The sequence below is a fragment of the Cucumis sativus genome, chromosome 4 (genome assembly GCF_000004075.3).
Source record: "Cucumis sativus cultivar 9930 chromosome 4, Cucumber_9930_V3, whole genome shotgun sequence".
Taxonomy (NCBI): Eukaryota; Viridiplantae; Streptophyta; class Magnoliopsida; order Cucurbitales; family Cucurbitaceae; genus Cucumis; species Cucumis sativus.
The window spans coordinates 924,570-939,369 of NC_026658.2; the positions used below are offsets into that span (position 1 = coordinate 924,570).

The following is a 14,800-nucleotide window of genomic DNA, read 5'->3' on the forward strand; positions in this document are numbered from 1 at the left end:
TGTATGTGAATTTTGAACCAGATATTTCGATTTCTTTGAGATAAACCTCAGTTTTTATTTCTTTTTTTTCATTCTTCGTTTTCAAATGGTTGAAAACCATTAATATTAATCAAATGGAAGGAAGCTATTTCACTCTCCACATTAATTTCTTTCTTCTTTTATATATCATCTTTCTCTCTCTCAATCAACTACAACTCTTGTTCACATCATCTAATTCTAATTGTAAATGGAAATTGTTTTCTTTTTTTCGTTAGTATTAGTCTACTCTCTGACTCGTATATCTTAACGATTTAGTTTTCAAGATTGGATTTGATTGTTAAAAATATCGATTTTAAAGGTTAAATGATCCGTTTTTGGCTCTCCTAGGTTTCATCTTCTTCTTTGTCTTCTCCGATATGGAGCTAAGATACCAACTGATGGACTCCCAATACCAACCAAAATGAACGAGATTGAGCAATCCAACAAGACGAGTGAGACAATGCTACTTTACTACGTGCTCGCGAATGTATTTTGGTAGTTTCACTCGAATTTGATGTTAGCGAAGGATTGTATATTTGACATCTTTTTCAAGAAGTCGGTCATTCCACATTTTTCTTCTCCACTTTAGGGCCATTGATATGTAGGACTCCAAAGCTTTCTAAAACGGAAATGTAAAAACTTAAAAGAAATAAGGTTTGAGAAGTAGATCATTAGATTGAATGGGCTACACAATTAAAGAAAAATGTTATTCAACTTGATTTTTTTTTTAATTTTTTGAAACAGAAGTTTTATAACCCTTTTCAAACTTTTTTCTTCCTTCGTCTTTTCTATATCACTCTCCTTTCCTTCTACCTCTCTCAACCATCTCTCTCTTTGTTTAGATCACTTCTCTCTGTATTTCATCTCAGATAATATAAACTCCCATTTCTCTATATTTTTGGCTCCCTCGTCAATGGCAACAACATCTCAACGACCAAAGCTGTTTCCCTATCCTCCAACAATGCACTGACAATGGATCAATTAAATACAAAATTTAGGACTGTTAAACGTTTTCTTTTTAAACATCTAGAAATCAAATAGATAAGGACTAATATCATTCTTGATCTTTTGGCTAAGATCAAGTGTTTGTTAATAGACACATATACTTAATTACATTTTAAGGTTTTGTTTGGCCATAGTTTCATTTTCAACTTTTGGTTTCACAAAACTCAATCGAATAACTGTTTGACAACAATAAAAATAATGAACAAGAAGTAGATAACAAAATTGCAAAATAAAAAAAACTTATTTGTTTTCAAAATTGAAAGTTTAAAGGATGGAAACCTAATTGTATAGAAACTAAAGTTATAAGTTGATTTTGCACCATTTCTATGCATTTAGTGCTGATCTTGAATTTCAAACACGTCAACTTCTTGGTCTTTTTCACGCATTCCATTCATCTTTTTTCCTCAATTTTGGCTAACTCAAAATGTCTATGGTTGATGGGTTCCTTTTTGTCCTTTTTTTTTTTTCATCACATTGTAAAAACGGCTAAGAGATCATGATAAGTGTGGTCGGTGGCATTAAAGGGTCAAATTTATGTTAAACTAAACGTGTTATATTTCATAGGTTTTCAAAGCTTTTTATGGGGTTTTGAAATATGTCTTTCAATATTGGGTGATGGGATGGCCGGTGATACGCTCCATTAAGATAAAACTTGTATCTCATGCACACTTGCCCTTGGTTGTTAGTTGAATAACATGAAGGTGAATTAGAATTTGTTTTAGGGTAAAAGGTACTTTAAACTAATAGAATAGAATGATGACTGGATCGTTAAAATGCTTACACAGATGTCCTTATTTTTAACTATTTGGCAAAACTATTTGATTAGTTAGGAAATACTTTGGAGTGATATAGTTTAAAATGTTAAAATCAAAAGCCATATCAGTAATATTTCTTCTTCAACGATTTCTCCTCTCATTCATTTTTGGCACATTCTTAGATTTCTTCTGCACAAATTATAAAATCCTCGTCGTTCCAACGCCTAAACTATAACAATCTTCACATTTCTAGAGCTCTTTCCATCTTCTTCCCCTTATATGGGCTTAGGCTAAACTTGGGCTTGAGTCCAATCTTTCCTTTAGCCCAAATTTATGTCTTCATCTTGAATTGGGTTAACCCAATCCATTCTACTGCGATGAAAATCACGAACTTACTGTACCAAGATAAGAGATTTAAATGGTTTATTTAGTATATTAATTCTCACACATGTTTATAATTAGGGTAAAAATTAGAATAATCTTAGAGTAGAAGAGAGAAAAGAGGAGTAGATGGTTACAACAAATTTTAGAATTTGACTACGTAATAATATTGACTGATCTGTTCAAATATTCTCTCGAACTCTCTACAAAGAGACTAATTCACACTTCAAACCATTCTTAACGGAATCAGACTTTCACACAGAACACACACTTTCAAAAACAACAAAGTTATTGCCTTTAATTACTTAATCCATTCAAACTCTCTCACCCCTTTTTGATCAATAGACAAATACTTTCATTCATAAAGCCATGCAGATTATGTGTGTGTTTCTTTCAAACACACAATTAAGCCTTTCTTCATTTCTTTGATTCTCTCTTTCTTTGAACCCTAACTCTCTTTCTCCTATTCTCTCTATAAAGCTTTGGGAATTTCACATCACTTTAAGGCTGCAATGCATAGACTTCTGTTGGGTATGACTTTGTTTTTCCCTTTCATTGGAATTTTAATTTAGATCAATATTCTTTTTGTGTTTTCAACGTTTTTTTATTTTAATTATATTATGTTACTTGAGGATATGCCTAATGAAGATGCCTTTGTATAAAAATATTTTTGAATTTTTTTTGTTTGATTAGAGTGGGTGTGCTACATGAAGATGATTGCTATGGATCCAAGTAGTGATCGTTTAAAGTTATAAACATTTATAGGAATTATCTTTTTCTTGGTCGATGATAAGTTTTTGAATTTGTGTGAATATGGCTATGGACTTGTGTATTACTTACTTTTTAATGAATAAAATTCATAGAAGTCCACATATTAATCACGGTTAATTATGATCATGAATTCGTGACTGAACAAAGTTTGTAATTTTTCATCTTCTTTCCCTACATTCAAAGACTCTTTTTTCTAGCCATAAATTTGTGACTTAAAGAAAACAAAGTTTTTTTTTCTATAAATGGAATTTTATGACAGCTCATTTTCTTAGTCTCTCTTCTAAATTTGCTACTATTCATGGGTTATAGAAAGTCCAATATGCTGTTGTAGTGATAGTTTGAACGGATGGAAGAATCTCTTTTTTTTCTTTTTGAAAAAATATTCGAACATTAATATAGGAAAAATTAGTAGTATACTCCTTTTTCAACTCATTAAACAGATGAATAATAACATATTTTGTTCCAATAGGACTCTACGAAAACAAGAATGCATAGGTCTCAAATCAAATTAAGTTAAATTATTTAGATATCATATACAAATTAAAAATAATAATAAAACAAAATTAAAAGAAAAAAACTACTATTTTTATATTTAGCTTTGAGCTTATACTTTTGGAAACATTTTAAAACTGATATAGTTAATGCATTACTATGTATATACACACACTACTTCAAAGCTTTAAAATTATGTGAAATTAAACTGGTAAACTAATTAAATATCCTATCTATTTAATAAATGTATAATTTCAACATATGGCAGCAGAGAAGGAGGTGAAGCCCCATGAAGGCCATAAGCCTTTGGTAATGGATGAATCAAAACAAGAAGAACCAAAGAAAATGGTGAAGCCTCCACGATCATTTTGGAGGAGAAACTGGACGACCTTAGACAAACGTGTTGCTTATATCATTTTATTTGTGCATCTGCTTTGTATTTTTGCACCATTTCAGTTCAATTGGTCAGCATTTCGAGTCACCGTTGCATTAATAGTTATCACAGGTCTCTTTGGAATGACTATATCCTACCATAGAAATCTTGCTCACAAAAGTTTCCAGCTTCCAAAATGGCTTGAATACTCATTTGCTTATTGTGGAGTTCATTGTCTTCAGGTATATATATTCTCGTTATTATTTGATTTTCATGATATTATATATATTAATTCACTTTGTTTTTGAAAGTTTGTATCGCTTTATGATCTCTTTAGGGCGATCCACTCGACTGGGTGAGTACACATCGATGTCATCATCAATTCGTTGATTCCGAGAAAGACCCACATAGTCCCATTAATGGATTTTGGATTAGTCACATGATGTGGCTTTTTGATTCCTACACTCTAACCAACAAAGTTTGTCCAAAGTATTCCAGTGATCTAAAAAAGATAGAGAGAAACATGTTTGTGATTTTTACAAAGCATGGGAAACCAGACAACGTTGGTGATTTGGAGAAGCAAAGGTTCTATAGATTTATTCACAAAACATATATGCTTCATCATCTTGCTCTTGCAATCATACTCTACAGCATTGGAGGAGTTCCTTTCTTTATATGGGGAATGGTATCAATTATTAAATTCACTCTCATGTTTGTTCTGTTTTCAATAACTGATTTATAAATATTATTGATGAAAAATAGCTATAATAATATTTGTATTTATGTTTTTCAGTGTGTGAGAATTGTAGCGGTTTTTCATTCTACATTTATGGTGAATTCAGTATGTCATATATGGGGAAAGCAACCTTGGAGAACTGGGGATTTGTCAAGAAACAATTGGTAAATTTTTTTCTGTTCTCTACCATATTTCATCATGGAAAGATTGAATGATTTATCTTTATAGAAGAATAAGATAATCACTATAAAGAATACAAGTGTTTGTTGATCCATTGAAAAAAATAAGTCTTGAAAAGATTCTTCATGAGTGATTCATTTTGCAATATTGCATAAATATTTTAGTTGTTTTGTCAATTAAAAAAATTTCTTTTGTTTTAAATATTTTTATTAAGAATTCAAGAGTGTTTCTTAGAAAATACATGAAAACTGAATTTAGAAGGAAAAAAAACATAAATTTTAAAAACAAAATACTAAAATCAAAATCATTACAAAACAAGATCTTGTGTATGTCATATATTTTTGCTCTAATTTATATAAATAACAAAACCATATATGATTTAACTTGGTATTTACCATAATATATATATTTGGGTTGTTTTTGTTTAAAGGTTGGTGGGTTTGACTTCATTTGGGGAAGGATGGCACAATAACCACCATGCCTTTAGTTATTCAGCCAGGCTTGGGCTTGAATGGTGGCAACTTGATGCTGGTTGGTATGTTATCAAGTTCTTACAAGTCATTGGATTGGCCACTAATGTAAAATTACCCTCTCCCACCCACATGCAAAGCCTAGCTATGGATCATAAACCAAAGGACAAACTTTTCTAAATTGATATCTGACATGCATGCAAGGTAGAGGTCTTATATGCTTCTACGAAATTGTTTTGGAATCTGGAGAAGATCAAATGATGTCCTATAATCTTCCATTATTATTTGAAGGATGCTTGATCCAAATATATTACATTGTTCGGTGATGTTATGGTTGGATTGTTTAAGTTGTTTGAATTATTAGAACATTTATTTGTTTAAGAAAAAGTATGTAATGTGTTTAGTTTTGGTTGCAGTAATAGAATTAGTGTTATTATTCTACTTTTAAAATCCCATAATTGATTAAAACTAATGATAATGCTATACGAAATGTGTTATATATGATTTTTATATTAAATCAATTAAATATATATCAATATATATGTTATGTGATAAGAAGTGCATCAGAACATCTTTACTAAGTGGACGCTTTCTTAATATCCATGATGCTCATTGGAAAAGAATTATTTGGACATTTTATCTATTTAAAGTTGCATTAAGATGTTAATACAACTTGTGGATAATTAGCTAAATATCAATGCTTTTGTGTAACTTTATGCTGGACTTATCTCTAGCCATTTCCTCATATGCATTTTGAGAAAAAGAGTGGAATATCGAGAGAGGATCTACGAGGCGAGCTCTCTGTGTACTTGTTCTTATATCTTTAATGAATTGGGAGTGATAAAGGTACTATAAAAGTGTCCAGTAGTGAAGAGATGTTTGGGTGCATCCAATTAATCTATAAAAAAAAACTTGTGAGTAACTAATTATTAGACAAAGCAAAGATAGATGGATGATGACAACTTTAATTTCTCTAATAAATGGATATAAATCTCTACCCAACTTGGTTTTATTTAAAGTGCACTAATTGTAACAATGTGGGGAGATTATTTGATAGTAAGAGATTTTATTTCTAAATCATAAAATAGTTTGAGTTTTATACATTAGTTTTTCAAATGTGAAAATCTAAATGGATCGAATATCCATTTGGATTTTATGAAAGTTTTGACTATATATATATTTGAACATATGAGGATGCATCAAATATTGGCTCTATTACCATTCAAAATAGAAAACTGTACAAGTAAAATTCCGTTGACAATGAGGGCTCACATTGTACAAGAAAATCTTCTTTTTCTGTACTGTTTTCATGATGGCCATGTCCAACCTAATAAATGGGGATAGAAATAACTGAATTAAAGTGTAATAATAATAGCATTGAATGTTCTTTAATTTGCATTGATAAGTTATTAATTTGGTAAAAACATACTTTTACTCCACGTGAAAATTGACATGATCATCTTCTATCACAAAGATGAGAGGTTTGAATCTCTCGATCTACAATTATTATACTGAAAAAACTAATCCAACTTATTAAACTAAAAACCTCCCTCTCATTACCAGCAGAATAAAAGTAAAAGTTAATCATAGGGATCAACTAATTAATTTTGTGGTTGATATATTTCATTCAATAAATGATGTGAAAATTTCAGTTGGAAGAGCTCTAAGTTACATGCAGTATAAATACGTATGCTAGAGGAAATGGAATAACATTGATATAGCTTAAGCAAGCCTCGTCAACAATGGAGGGATCAAAACTAGAACAAAAGGATATGGCGGTGAAGCCTCTAAGGTCATTTAGGAAGAAAAAATGGGCTAAGATTAATAGAAGTGTTGCTGGTTCTCTCCTCTTTGTGCATCTACTTTGTATTTTTGCACCATTTCATTTTAATTGGAGTGCATTTTGGGTTGCATTTGTATTATACGTTATCACAGGTCTATTTGGTATTAGTGTTTCTTATCATAGAAATCTAGCACATCGAAGTTTTAATCTTCCAAAATGGCTTGAATACTTATTTGCTTATTGTGGAGTTCATGCGCTTCAGGTTTGCTCTTTAACCATTTCTTGTTTTAGTCTTTTTTCTCTTTTTGAAATATATGTTTTTTCTCCTAATTCTAAATTTCATACTATAATTCTTTCACATATTCCAAAAAATACTTTGTCTTTACTCGAATGCTTTTGACTTCAAATTCTACCAACAAAAGTAAGTTTTTCAAAAACTATATATATATATTTTTACTTTTCAAATTTCAACTTATTTTTTAAAACAAGGAAGTGGACAACAAAACAAATAAACTTATTGATAAAATAGTTTATATAAAAAAAAAATTATTTCTCAAAAGAAAAAGAAAAAAACAAATGTCACCAAACTAGCTTAAATTACTTTAAAGTGTTTTAGCATATCTATTTATTAGAAAATTAAATTTCTCTTTATTTTTAAATTTTGCAGGGCGATCCAATTGGTTGGGTGAAGATACATAGATGTCATCATCGATTTGTTGATACAGAAAAAGACCCTCACAGCCCTATTCAAGGATTTTTGTTTAGTCACGTTACTTGGCTTTTAGATTCTTATGTTTTAACTGAAAAAGTTGGACCTAAATATTTTGATGATTATGAAAAGATAGAAAGGAACGTGGTTATGGTGAACATGAAGCAAGGGAGACCAGAAAATAACGTTGGGGACTTGGAGAAGCAAGCATTCTATAGGTTTCTTCGGAAAACATATTTTCTTCATCTGCTTCTTCTTGCAGTTCTACTATATGCAATGGGAGGAGTTCCTTTCCTGATATGGGGAATGGTAAAATAAAAGCTTTCTCAATCCTTTGAACTCTTAGTTGATGGTAAATAACATTATATCGGTTGGATTCGTGTTGAGGAAAACAAGCATTTATCATAATGAGGTTTGACCTCTAATATTTATCTTCCGGTTAGCCAAGAATTGAATAAGGAATAATGCTTTCAACCATTGATCCAACCACATAAATAATGTCAGATCTCAATGTTATGAAAACCCAATACATCAGTAATATAACAGAAATAGGTATAGGATAAAAGAAAATTTATTTATAAAACTTCTAACAATACCTACCAACGTAATCAAATATCATAATCTATCTATAATAGATTATGATAGATCGATCATGATAAATAAAGATCATAGACTATTATATACGTCTATCATGATACAAATAGACACAATATAATAGTTTTTATTTGGTTTACCTTTTGAGTAATTTTTTTTTGTGAGATTTTATGTTTTAATCTAAAATTTTGGTTATTGAAAAAATTGGTTTAAACTAAGAATTGAAAAGTTATGAGAAATATTAGAGTCTTTATATAAAAACAAATGAGAAAAAATCTATATAATTTATTTTAAAATTGGTTATTTTCGAGAGAAAAATTCAAAGAAATTGATTGCGAGGAATTATGAATTTGCATTCAAATACTCAAGGTGAAGGTATTTTTGAACTTTTATTAAGGGTATTTTTTAAACTTTTGAAATTTAAAGGTACTCGTCAACGACTTATATCCAAAATTAATGTTTCGAAAATGTTCTTACTACTATTTGTTAATTATAATTAATTTGATATAATTTGAACTTATATAACATATTTACTTTTATGGATTTAATTTTTTTAAAATTAGTACAATTTATATTATTTTTACCTGTTATTTTTTTCAATAATATATCATAATTTAAGATTTTTTTTTATAAAATAAGTATTAATTTAAATTTAAAATAAAAATGAAACAAAAAGGACAATAACATAAAATTGGGATGTGGGAAATTTTTATTTTTGTTTTTTGAAATTGATACCAACGTGGGTCAATAGATACATCCAAAAAATCTACTAAAATATTAAAAATTTAGAAATCCACGTTTTATAAGAATGTCCTAAACTTAGATATTAGAGTATCTTAAAATACTACCAAATAAATACGTACAAACGTGTCCATTCCATAAAATAATAAACTATCCAAATATTGGTGAAGGCATTGAAATGAGGAGACAAAATGATGTTTTTACTGCGTGGGGCCTCTATTTAATGTATGAGAAAGTAGATTTTAGCAAAGAGGTTGGTTTCATGTAAAAAAGAAAATTAGGTTAAGAAATAGAAAATTTCCAAACTTTCCATGACTTTTCCAAACACGTATAATATCATAATTTATTGCTATACTTAAAAGTTGCAGAGTTGAGACATTTCTTAACGTACATATTAAAAGCTTATTTAATGCTAATTTTGTTAATGCACATTTCAACAGTCATGTTTAGATTATTTGCAGGATAGAAAAATAAGAGAAATTATGTATCAAATTATTTATTTGTGGTGTAGGGTGTAAGAATCGTTGTGGTTTTACACATAACATTTATGGTGAATTCAGTATGTCATATATGGGGAAAACAACTTTGGAAGACAAATGATTTGTCAACAAACAACTGGTAATTTTCTTTTTCTCTCTCCCTCGCTCACCCTTTATTAAGTTAGAAATGACCTATAATCTCGTTAGTTACATCATTTAACACTATTCTTACTTATGAATTTGATTAATATATGTATATAAGAACCAACCGATCATGAAAATTAACGTTAATTGGAAGAAAATAACATTATTACAATAGTTTGAATACAAGATCCAAGCTTTTGAGTCAATTCTATACATGTTGATTTGATATGGCTTAAGTATCTAGATTTTTTCTTAGTCATATAGTTTTGTATATAACCTCTTGTGTGTTGTGTTTAGGTTGGTGGGTTTACTTGGATTTGGGGAAGGTTGGCACAATAATCACCATGCATTTGAATATTCAGCTAGACATGGACTTGAATGGTGGGAAATTGACTTTGGTTGGTATGTTATTATGTTTCTTCAAGCCATTGGAGTGGCCACTCATGTTAAAGTACCCTTACAACACCACAAGAAGAAGTTGGCAATGGATGAGACAAAATTTATATGAAAGCCTTCCGAAGACTAAAGTCATCATTTACATAAAAATATATGTTAAACTCATGAATATCTTCTAACGAAGACACAAAATCATGCAATAATTCTAAAAGCGAATAAATGTTATTAATTTTGAGTTATACTTTATGTTATAATTTGTATAAGAAAAAGTAAGTGTTATATAGAACCTATGCATATGTTAATGTTGGTCGTTGGATAGATTTCATACCTAAATTTGAAAACTAAATGACTATATCGAATCTACCACATAAGGACTAGTCTTAATACCAAAAATCAGTTCCAATACAAATATTCTTAAAATCATAAAACAATATGATTGATAGACAAAATCTATTGATTATAGATCAAATATGTTGTATTTGTAAATTTTTAAAAATATTATTATAAAAAGTGTTTATTATAGGATAAAGTATGATTAAAAAATTATAAGAGAAAGATTGGGAGGGTAGTTATATATATAGATGATGTATCAAAGTATTTTTGAAAGCAAATAATTTAGTGAAAAGAAATAGATTGATATGATAAGACTTTGGACATTTCTTGGTGCAGTGTGTGAGAGGATCACGATGTTCACACTCACACATGTAATGTTTATTTGTTAAGTCAATAGGCCAATTCGATTTATCTACAAATAATTGGTAACCATACGTGTTGTATCCTTTTCATTATTTTACACTATGAAAGAAAACGGGATGTGAGGAATGATTTTAAAATTGTTAAAATTATTATTTCGTATAGCAAAGAATAGTCAAATCTCAAGATCATGTACCAAATATATTACACATGCGAGTGGTCAATTAATTGTGTGTTAACTGAGACATTTTTAGTATTTTTTATATGGATTTGTGAGGTTTTTCCATTTTCAAAATTGTTCTATATAATGTAAATATTTTGTCGACTTGTTGTTTTTTTTCTAGAAAATTCATTTTATTGTATCAATTTTTTTAAAATAAGTTATATGTTAAAAGCAGACAATAAAACTTATGATTTCAAAATATAATTGTTCATAGATATGTTTTTTCTTTTGCATACAATCTCGAGGATTGATGCATGTCAATTACTCTTATATATATGCATGAATGTATGTATATATAGAGTTGTTTATAGAAAAGTTATTTTATATAATTTTTAAAATATATATATACAGATATAACAAAATATTACAATACGTTCATGATAGACCATAACAATTAAAATAAAGATCAATATTTGTGTCTATCATGATAAAAATAAATACAAATAGTTTTTTAAAAAATAATATCTGAAATATAAGTAGTAGTTTATCTATGATCAACTGTGATATTTTTCTATATCTTCCAAATATTATGGTTTATTTGAGAAATGTATTTAATACTTTTTAAAAAATAATACTTTTATTGATTCGGGGATAAACAAATTTATTTTACTATTAATTCGTAGGGCGTTAGATAGTTTATTTATACCAATAATCCTATACTCTAGAATTAATTTCATAATGATTGTAGTATTCAACAAATTGATAAATGGAATCCAATTATTATTATATTAAATGTGCATTTATAGACTAACTCTTGTTTAGACATTACCATTGATATTTAATATTATTCAAATAAAAAAAGAAAAGAAAAAATCCAAAAACCAAAAACCAAAAAACCTCTTGGTATACATGTATCTCTGTTATGTTGATGTTCGAGTTTCGCTTTTACAACCTTTAATCCAGTAATGAAAATATACGATATTGTCAAATTGAGTATAACTCCTTACACATACGAACATTTTAATAACTAAGAGTTTTGTAATTTAAATATTTCTTAAATTTTATTGTACTAAAAAGATTCAAAATATAAGATATTATAAATTTACATTGGTTCATTCCTCACAAATTTAGTGAAGGACTAAGAAGAAGTACCCCATACTATAACACAATATATAACAACTGTATATTTCAAATAACTTTTAAAACATTGATTACTGATATGCTAGCTATATATTTTTATGAATAAAATTTGATTCTCTATCAATTATAATAAATTATAATAATCAATTCAAATTAAATACAAGTAGGTGCCTTAATTAATTAGTTGTTACTTATTTTCTACACAATAAATTATCCAATAATCACAAATGGGCATCCTTAATGGCTTTGTTAAATATTTGAGAGAATAGTCAAACTTTAAACCAGCTAGCCACTAAAATAGTCAGGATCATTAATGACTAATAATATATGGTTTAATACTATATTATTATAGTGAGACATAACATGCACTATATATAAAATACATGTTGGAGAGAAAATGGTGAAATAATCTAAATTAGAGAGAAGAAAACACTTTGGAAATGGATATGTCAAAACAAGAACTAAATGAAAGGGTGAAGCCTATAATGTCACCAACGAAGAGAGAATGGACCAACATTGACAAAACCATTGCATGTCTTCTTTTCTTTCTTCATGCCCTCTGTATTTTCGCCCCATTTAACTTTACTTGGAATGCGTTTTGGGTTGCCCTTATCTTGTATAGTATTACAGGTCTTTTCGGCATCACTATTTCGTATCATAGAAATCTTTCACATAAGAGTTTCCAGCTTCCTAAATGGCTTGAGTATTTATTTGCTTACTGTGGAGCTCATGCACTTCAGGTTTTATATTATTCGATAATCTTATATTGTAATTATTTTAATAGGATATGATAATCTTGTACTTCATTTCTTATATATATATATATATATTATCATATTAAATTATATCAAAGTATATTTGAGAATGACTTAAAACCTAACTTTTGATTGTATTGATGTAATTTAGGGTTTCCATATAATCAACTCACATATTTCTCTCTAAAATAAAATTATCTTTTGATTTTTCTTCATTGTTTACGTTACTTTTGTTGATTTTATAGTCATATATCTTTTTTTATTTTCAAATTTTGAATTTGTGTATTTTAGGGTGATCCGATGGATTGGGTAAGTACACATAGATGTCATCACCAATTTGTTGACACAGACAAAGATCCTCATGATCGTAATCAAGGATTTTGGTTTAGTCATATCAATTGGGCTTTCGATTCCTACCATTTGACTAAAAAGGTTTGTGGTAAGTACTTCAATGATTCCAAAGAAACAAAAAGAAACTTGTTCACATTAGTAATGAAGCATGAGAGACCAGATAATGTCAAGGACTTGGAGAAACAAATATTCTATACGTTTATTCATAAAACGTATATTCTTCATCCAATTGCTTTGGCAATCTTTCTCTATATGGTTGGAGGACTTCCTTTTGTTTTATGGGGAATGGTAAAATAACATCTCACTACTATCAATAAATCTTATTATTTATTTTTATTATCTTCATCAACATGGTAATTTAATTTTATATAGTAAAAGGGAAAATGGAACAAATAGTAAGAAATAAATCATTGATTAATTCCTAATTCAGGAACGTGTTTTGCTAGTCAGAATTTCAAATGTACTTTTTTTCTTGACTTATATAGTTGTTGGCTTCAAAAGTGACTTTGTAATAAGAGAGAAACTAAAAAATAATTTAATGTCAAATACATAGATTATATAATTGAAATTATAGCCCTAGTTTATGGTAAATCTCGTGTATTTTAGGAAATATATATTTGTATTGACGTACCTAACCTTACTGTACCTTTTGATGCAGTGTGTGAGGATAGTAATGTTATATCATGTAATATTTATGGTGAATTCAGTATGCCATAAATGGGGAAAGAAACAATGGAGTACAACTGATTTATCTAGAAATAATTGGTAAATTCTTTGTGCCTTCTTTTCAACTTTGGAAGATGATTAAATGAAGCGCCCTTTTGGCTCATGAGCATGATGATGGAGCTTAAGGGTATCAACTTAGTTGAGAGATGCATGGGTTTTCTTACGGATTCATTTTCCTTGAGTATCGTGTTAAAAAATAAAAAGTATCATTGCTTGATATAAAAACCTTTAAAAGATTATCAAACAAGGTTTCAACCTAATTAAGATGTCTTAATACATTTACTTATCTATTCTTTTAGTATCTTATTAAACGGGAGAGTATATATGCTCAATTTTTTTCACCTCCAAGTTAAGGATTGAATGTTTATTATATATATTGATTATTGGTTAATTTTAGGTGGGTGAGTCTTCTTTCTTTTGGAGAAGGTTGGCATAACAATCACCATGCATTCGAGTATTCAGCTAAGTATGGACTTGAATGGTGGCAACTTGACTTTGGTTGGTATGTTATTATGTTCCTTAAAGCAATTGGAGTGGCCACAGATGTCAAATTACCCACTCAATGCCACAAGCAAAGGATGAAACTGTGAGCTCATCAATGGATGAATTTAAAAAATGATGCTTAATTCATACTGAAAGATATAAACACGCCATATAGGATTTACATAATTATTGTTTGAATTAGATGTATAATCCAACGATATATAATATTCATGTATTAGGGATATAGGATTTATGAAGAAGAATGAGATATTGTAGTTTTAAAAGTATATGGTGGAAAATTTTCGATATTTGAAACTATTTGTAATAGAAAAAAAATGAAAACTTGAATATTTTGGCTTTTGTAAATAAATATCTATTACTCCAAGGTTGGGTCGCACATACAAGATAAAAATGTTTTTTCATCTTAAAGCTAACTAATAGGGTTGTGAAGGATCTATTATT

The 14,800-nt window shown here is 28.7% G+C and overlaps 3 protein-coding genes across 5 annotated transcripts; all 3 read left to right on the forward strand.

Annotated features, from left to right (window-relative positions):
• Nucleotides 1–2,524: 2,524 nt before the first annotated feature.
• Nucleotides 2,525–5,680, forward strand: LOC101213475 (palmitoyl-monogalactosyldiacylglycerol delta-7 desaturase, chloroplastic). Of its 2 annotated transcripts, none has more exons than XM_004152147.3 (5): nucleotides 2,525–2,690; nucleotides 3,691–4,037; nucleotides 4,133–4,480; nucleotides 4,589–4,695; nucleotides 5,142–5,680. In XM_004152147.3, exons 1-5 carry the CDS (start codon nucleotides 2,672–2,674, stop codon nucleotides 5,359–5,361), a joined length of 1,041 nt encoding a protein of 346 aa, XP_004152195.2. In that variant the 5' UTR covers nucleotides 2,525–2,671; the 3' UTR covers nucleotides 5,362–5,680. The 2 variants fall into 2 exon arrangements, with proteins under 2 accessions (XP_004152195.2, XP_031739525.1); XM_031883665.1 differs by having other exon boundaries at nucleotides 3,694–4,037.
• Nucleotides 5,681–6,823: 1,143 nt separating this feature from the next.
• On the forward strand, nucleotides 6,824–10,329 carry LOC101209978 (palmitoyl-monogalactosyldiacylglycerol delta-7 desaturase, chloroplastic). Its single transcript, XM_011654676.2, has 4 exons — nucleotides 6,824–7,226; nucleotides 7,632–7,982; nucleotides 9,520–9,626; nucleotides 9,929–10,329. The coding sequence occupies exons 1-4, from the start codon at nucleotides 6,924–6,926 to the stop codon at nucleotides 10,137–10,139; spliced, it is 972 nt and encodes a 323-aa protein (XP_011652978.2). The 5' UTR covers nucleotides 6,824–6,923; the 3' UTR covers nucleotides 10,140–10,329.
• A 2,080-nt stretch (nucleotides 10,330–12,409) lies between these two features.
• LOC101209735 (palmitoyl-monogalactosyldiacylglycerol delta-7 desaturase, chloroplastic) lies at nucleotides 12,410–14,767 on the forward strand. Of its 2 annotated transcripts, none has more exons than XM_011654677.2 (4): nucleotides 12,410–12,763; nucleotides 13,070–13,417; nucleotides 13,788–13,894; nucleotides 14,253–14,767. In XM_011654677.2, the coding sequence occupies exons 1-4, from the start codon at nucleotides 12,464–12,466 to the stop codon at nucleotides 14,443–14,445; spliced, it is 948 nt and encodes a 315-aa protein (XP_011652979.2). In that variant the 5' UTR covers nucleotides 12,410–12,463; the 3' UTR covers nucleotides 14,446–14,767. The 2 variants fall into 2 exon arrangements, with proteins under 2 accessions (XP_011652979.2, XP_031739648.1); XM_031883788.1 differs by having other exon boundaries at nucleotides 13,070–13,210.
• Nucleotides 14,768–14,800: the final 33 nt, after the last annotated feature.

Coding starts and splice junctions, on each gene's coding strand:
- LOC101213475 (XM_004152147.3), top strand. Junction 4,038..4,132: donor GTGGAGTTCATTGTCTTCAG/GTATATATATTC, acceptor TGATCTCTTTAG/GGCGATCCACTCGACTGGGT. Junction 4,696..5,141: donor GATTTGTCAAGAAACAATTG/GTAAATTTTTTT, acceptor TTTTGTTTAAAG/GTTGGTGGGTTTGACTTCAT.
- LOC101209978 (XM_011654676.2), top strand. CDS start 6,924: ATGGAGGGATCAAAACTAGAACAAAAGGATATGGCGGTGAAGCCTCTA. Junction 7,227..7,631: donor GTGGAGTTCATGCGCTTCAG/GTTTGCTCTTTA, acceptor TAAATTTTGCAG/GGCGATCCAATTGGTTGGGT. Junction 7,983..9,519: donor CTTTCCTGATATGGGGAATG/GTAAAATAAAAG, acceptor TTTGTGGTGTAG/GGTGTAAGAATCGTTGTGGT.
- LOC101209735 (XM_011654677.2), top strand. CDS start 12,464: ATGGATATGTCAAAACAAGAACTAAATGAAAGGGTGAAGCCTATAATG. Junction 12,764..13,069: donor GTGGAGCTCATGCACTTCAG/GTTTTATATTAT, acceptor TGTGTATTTTAG/GGTGATCCGATGGATTGGGT. Junction 13,895..14,252: donor GATTTATCTAGAAATAATTG/GTAAATTCTTTG, acceptor GGTTAATTTTAG/GTGGGTGAGTCTTCTTTCTT.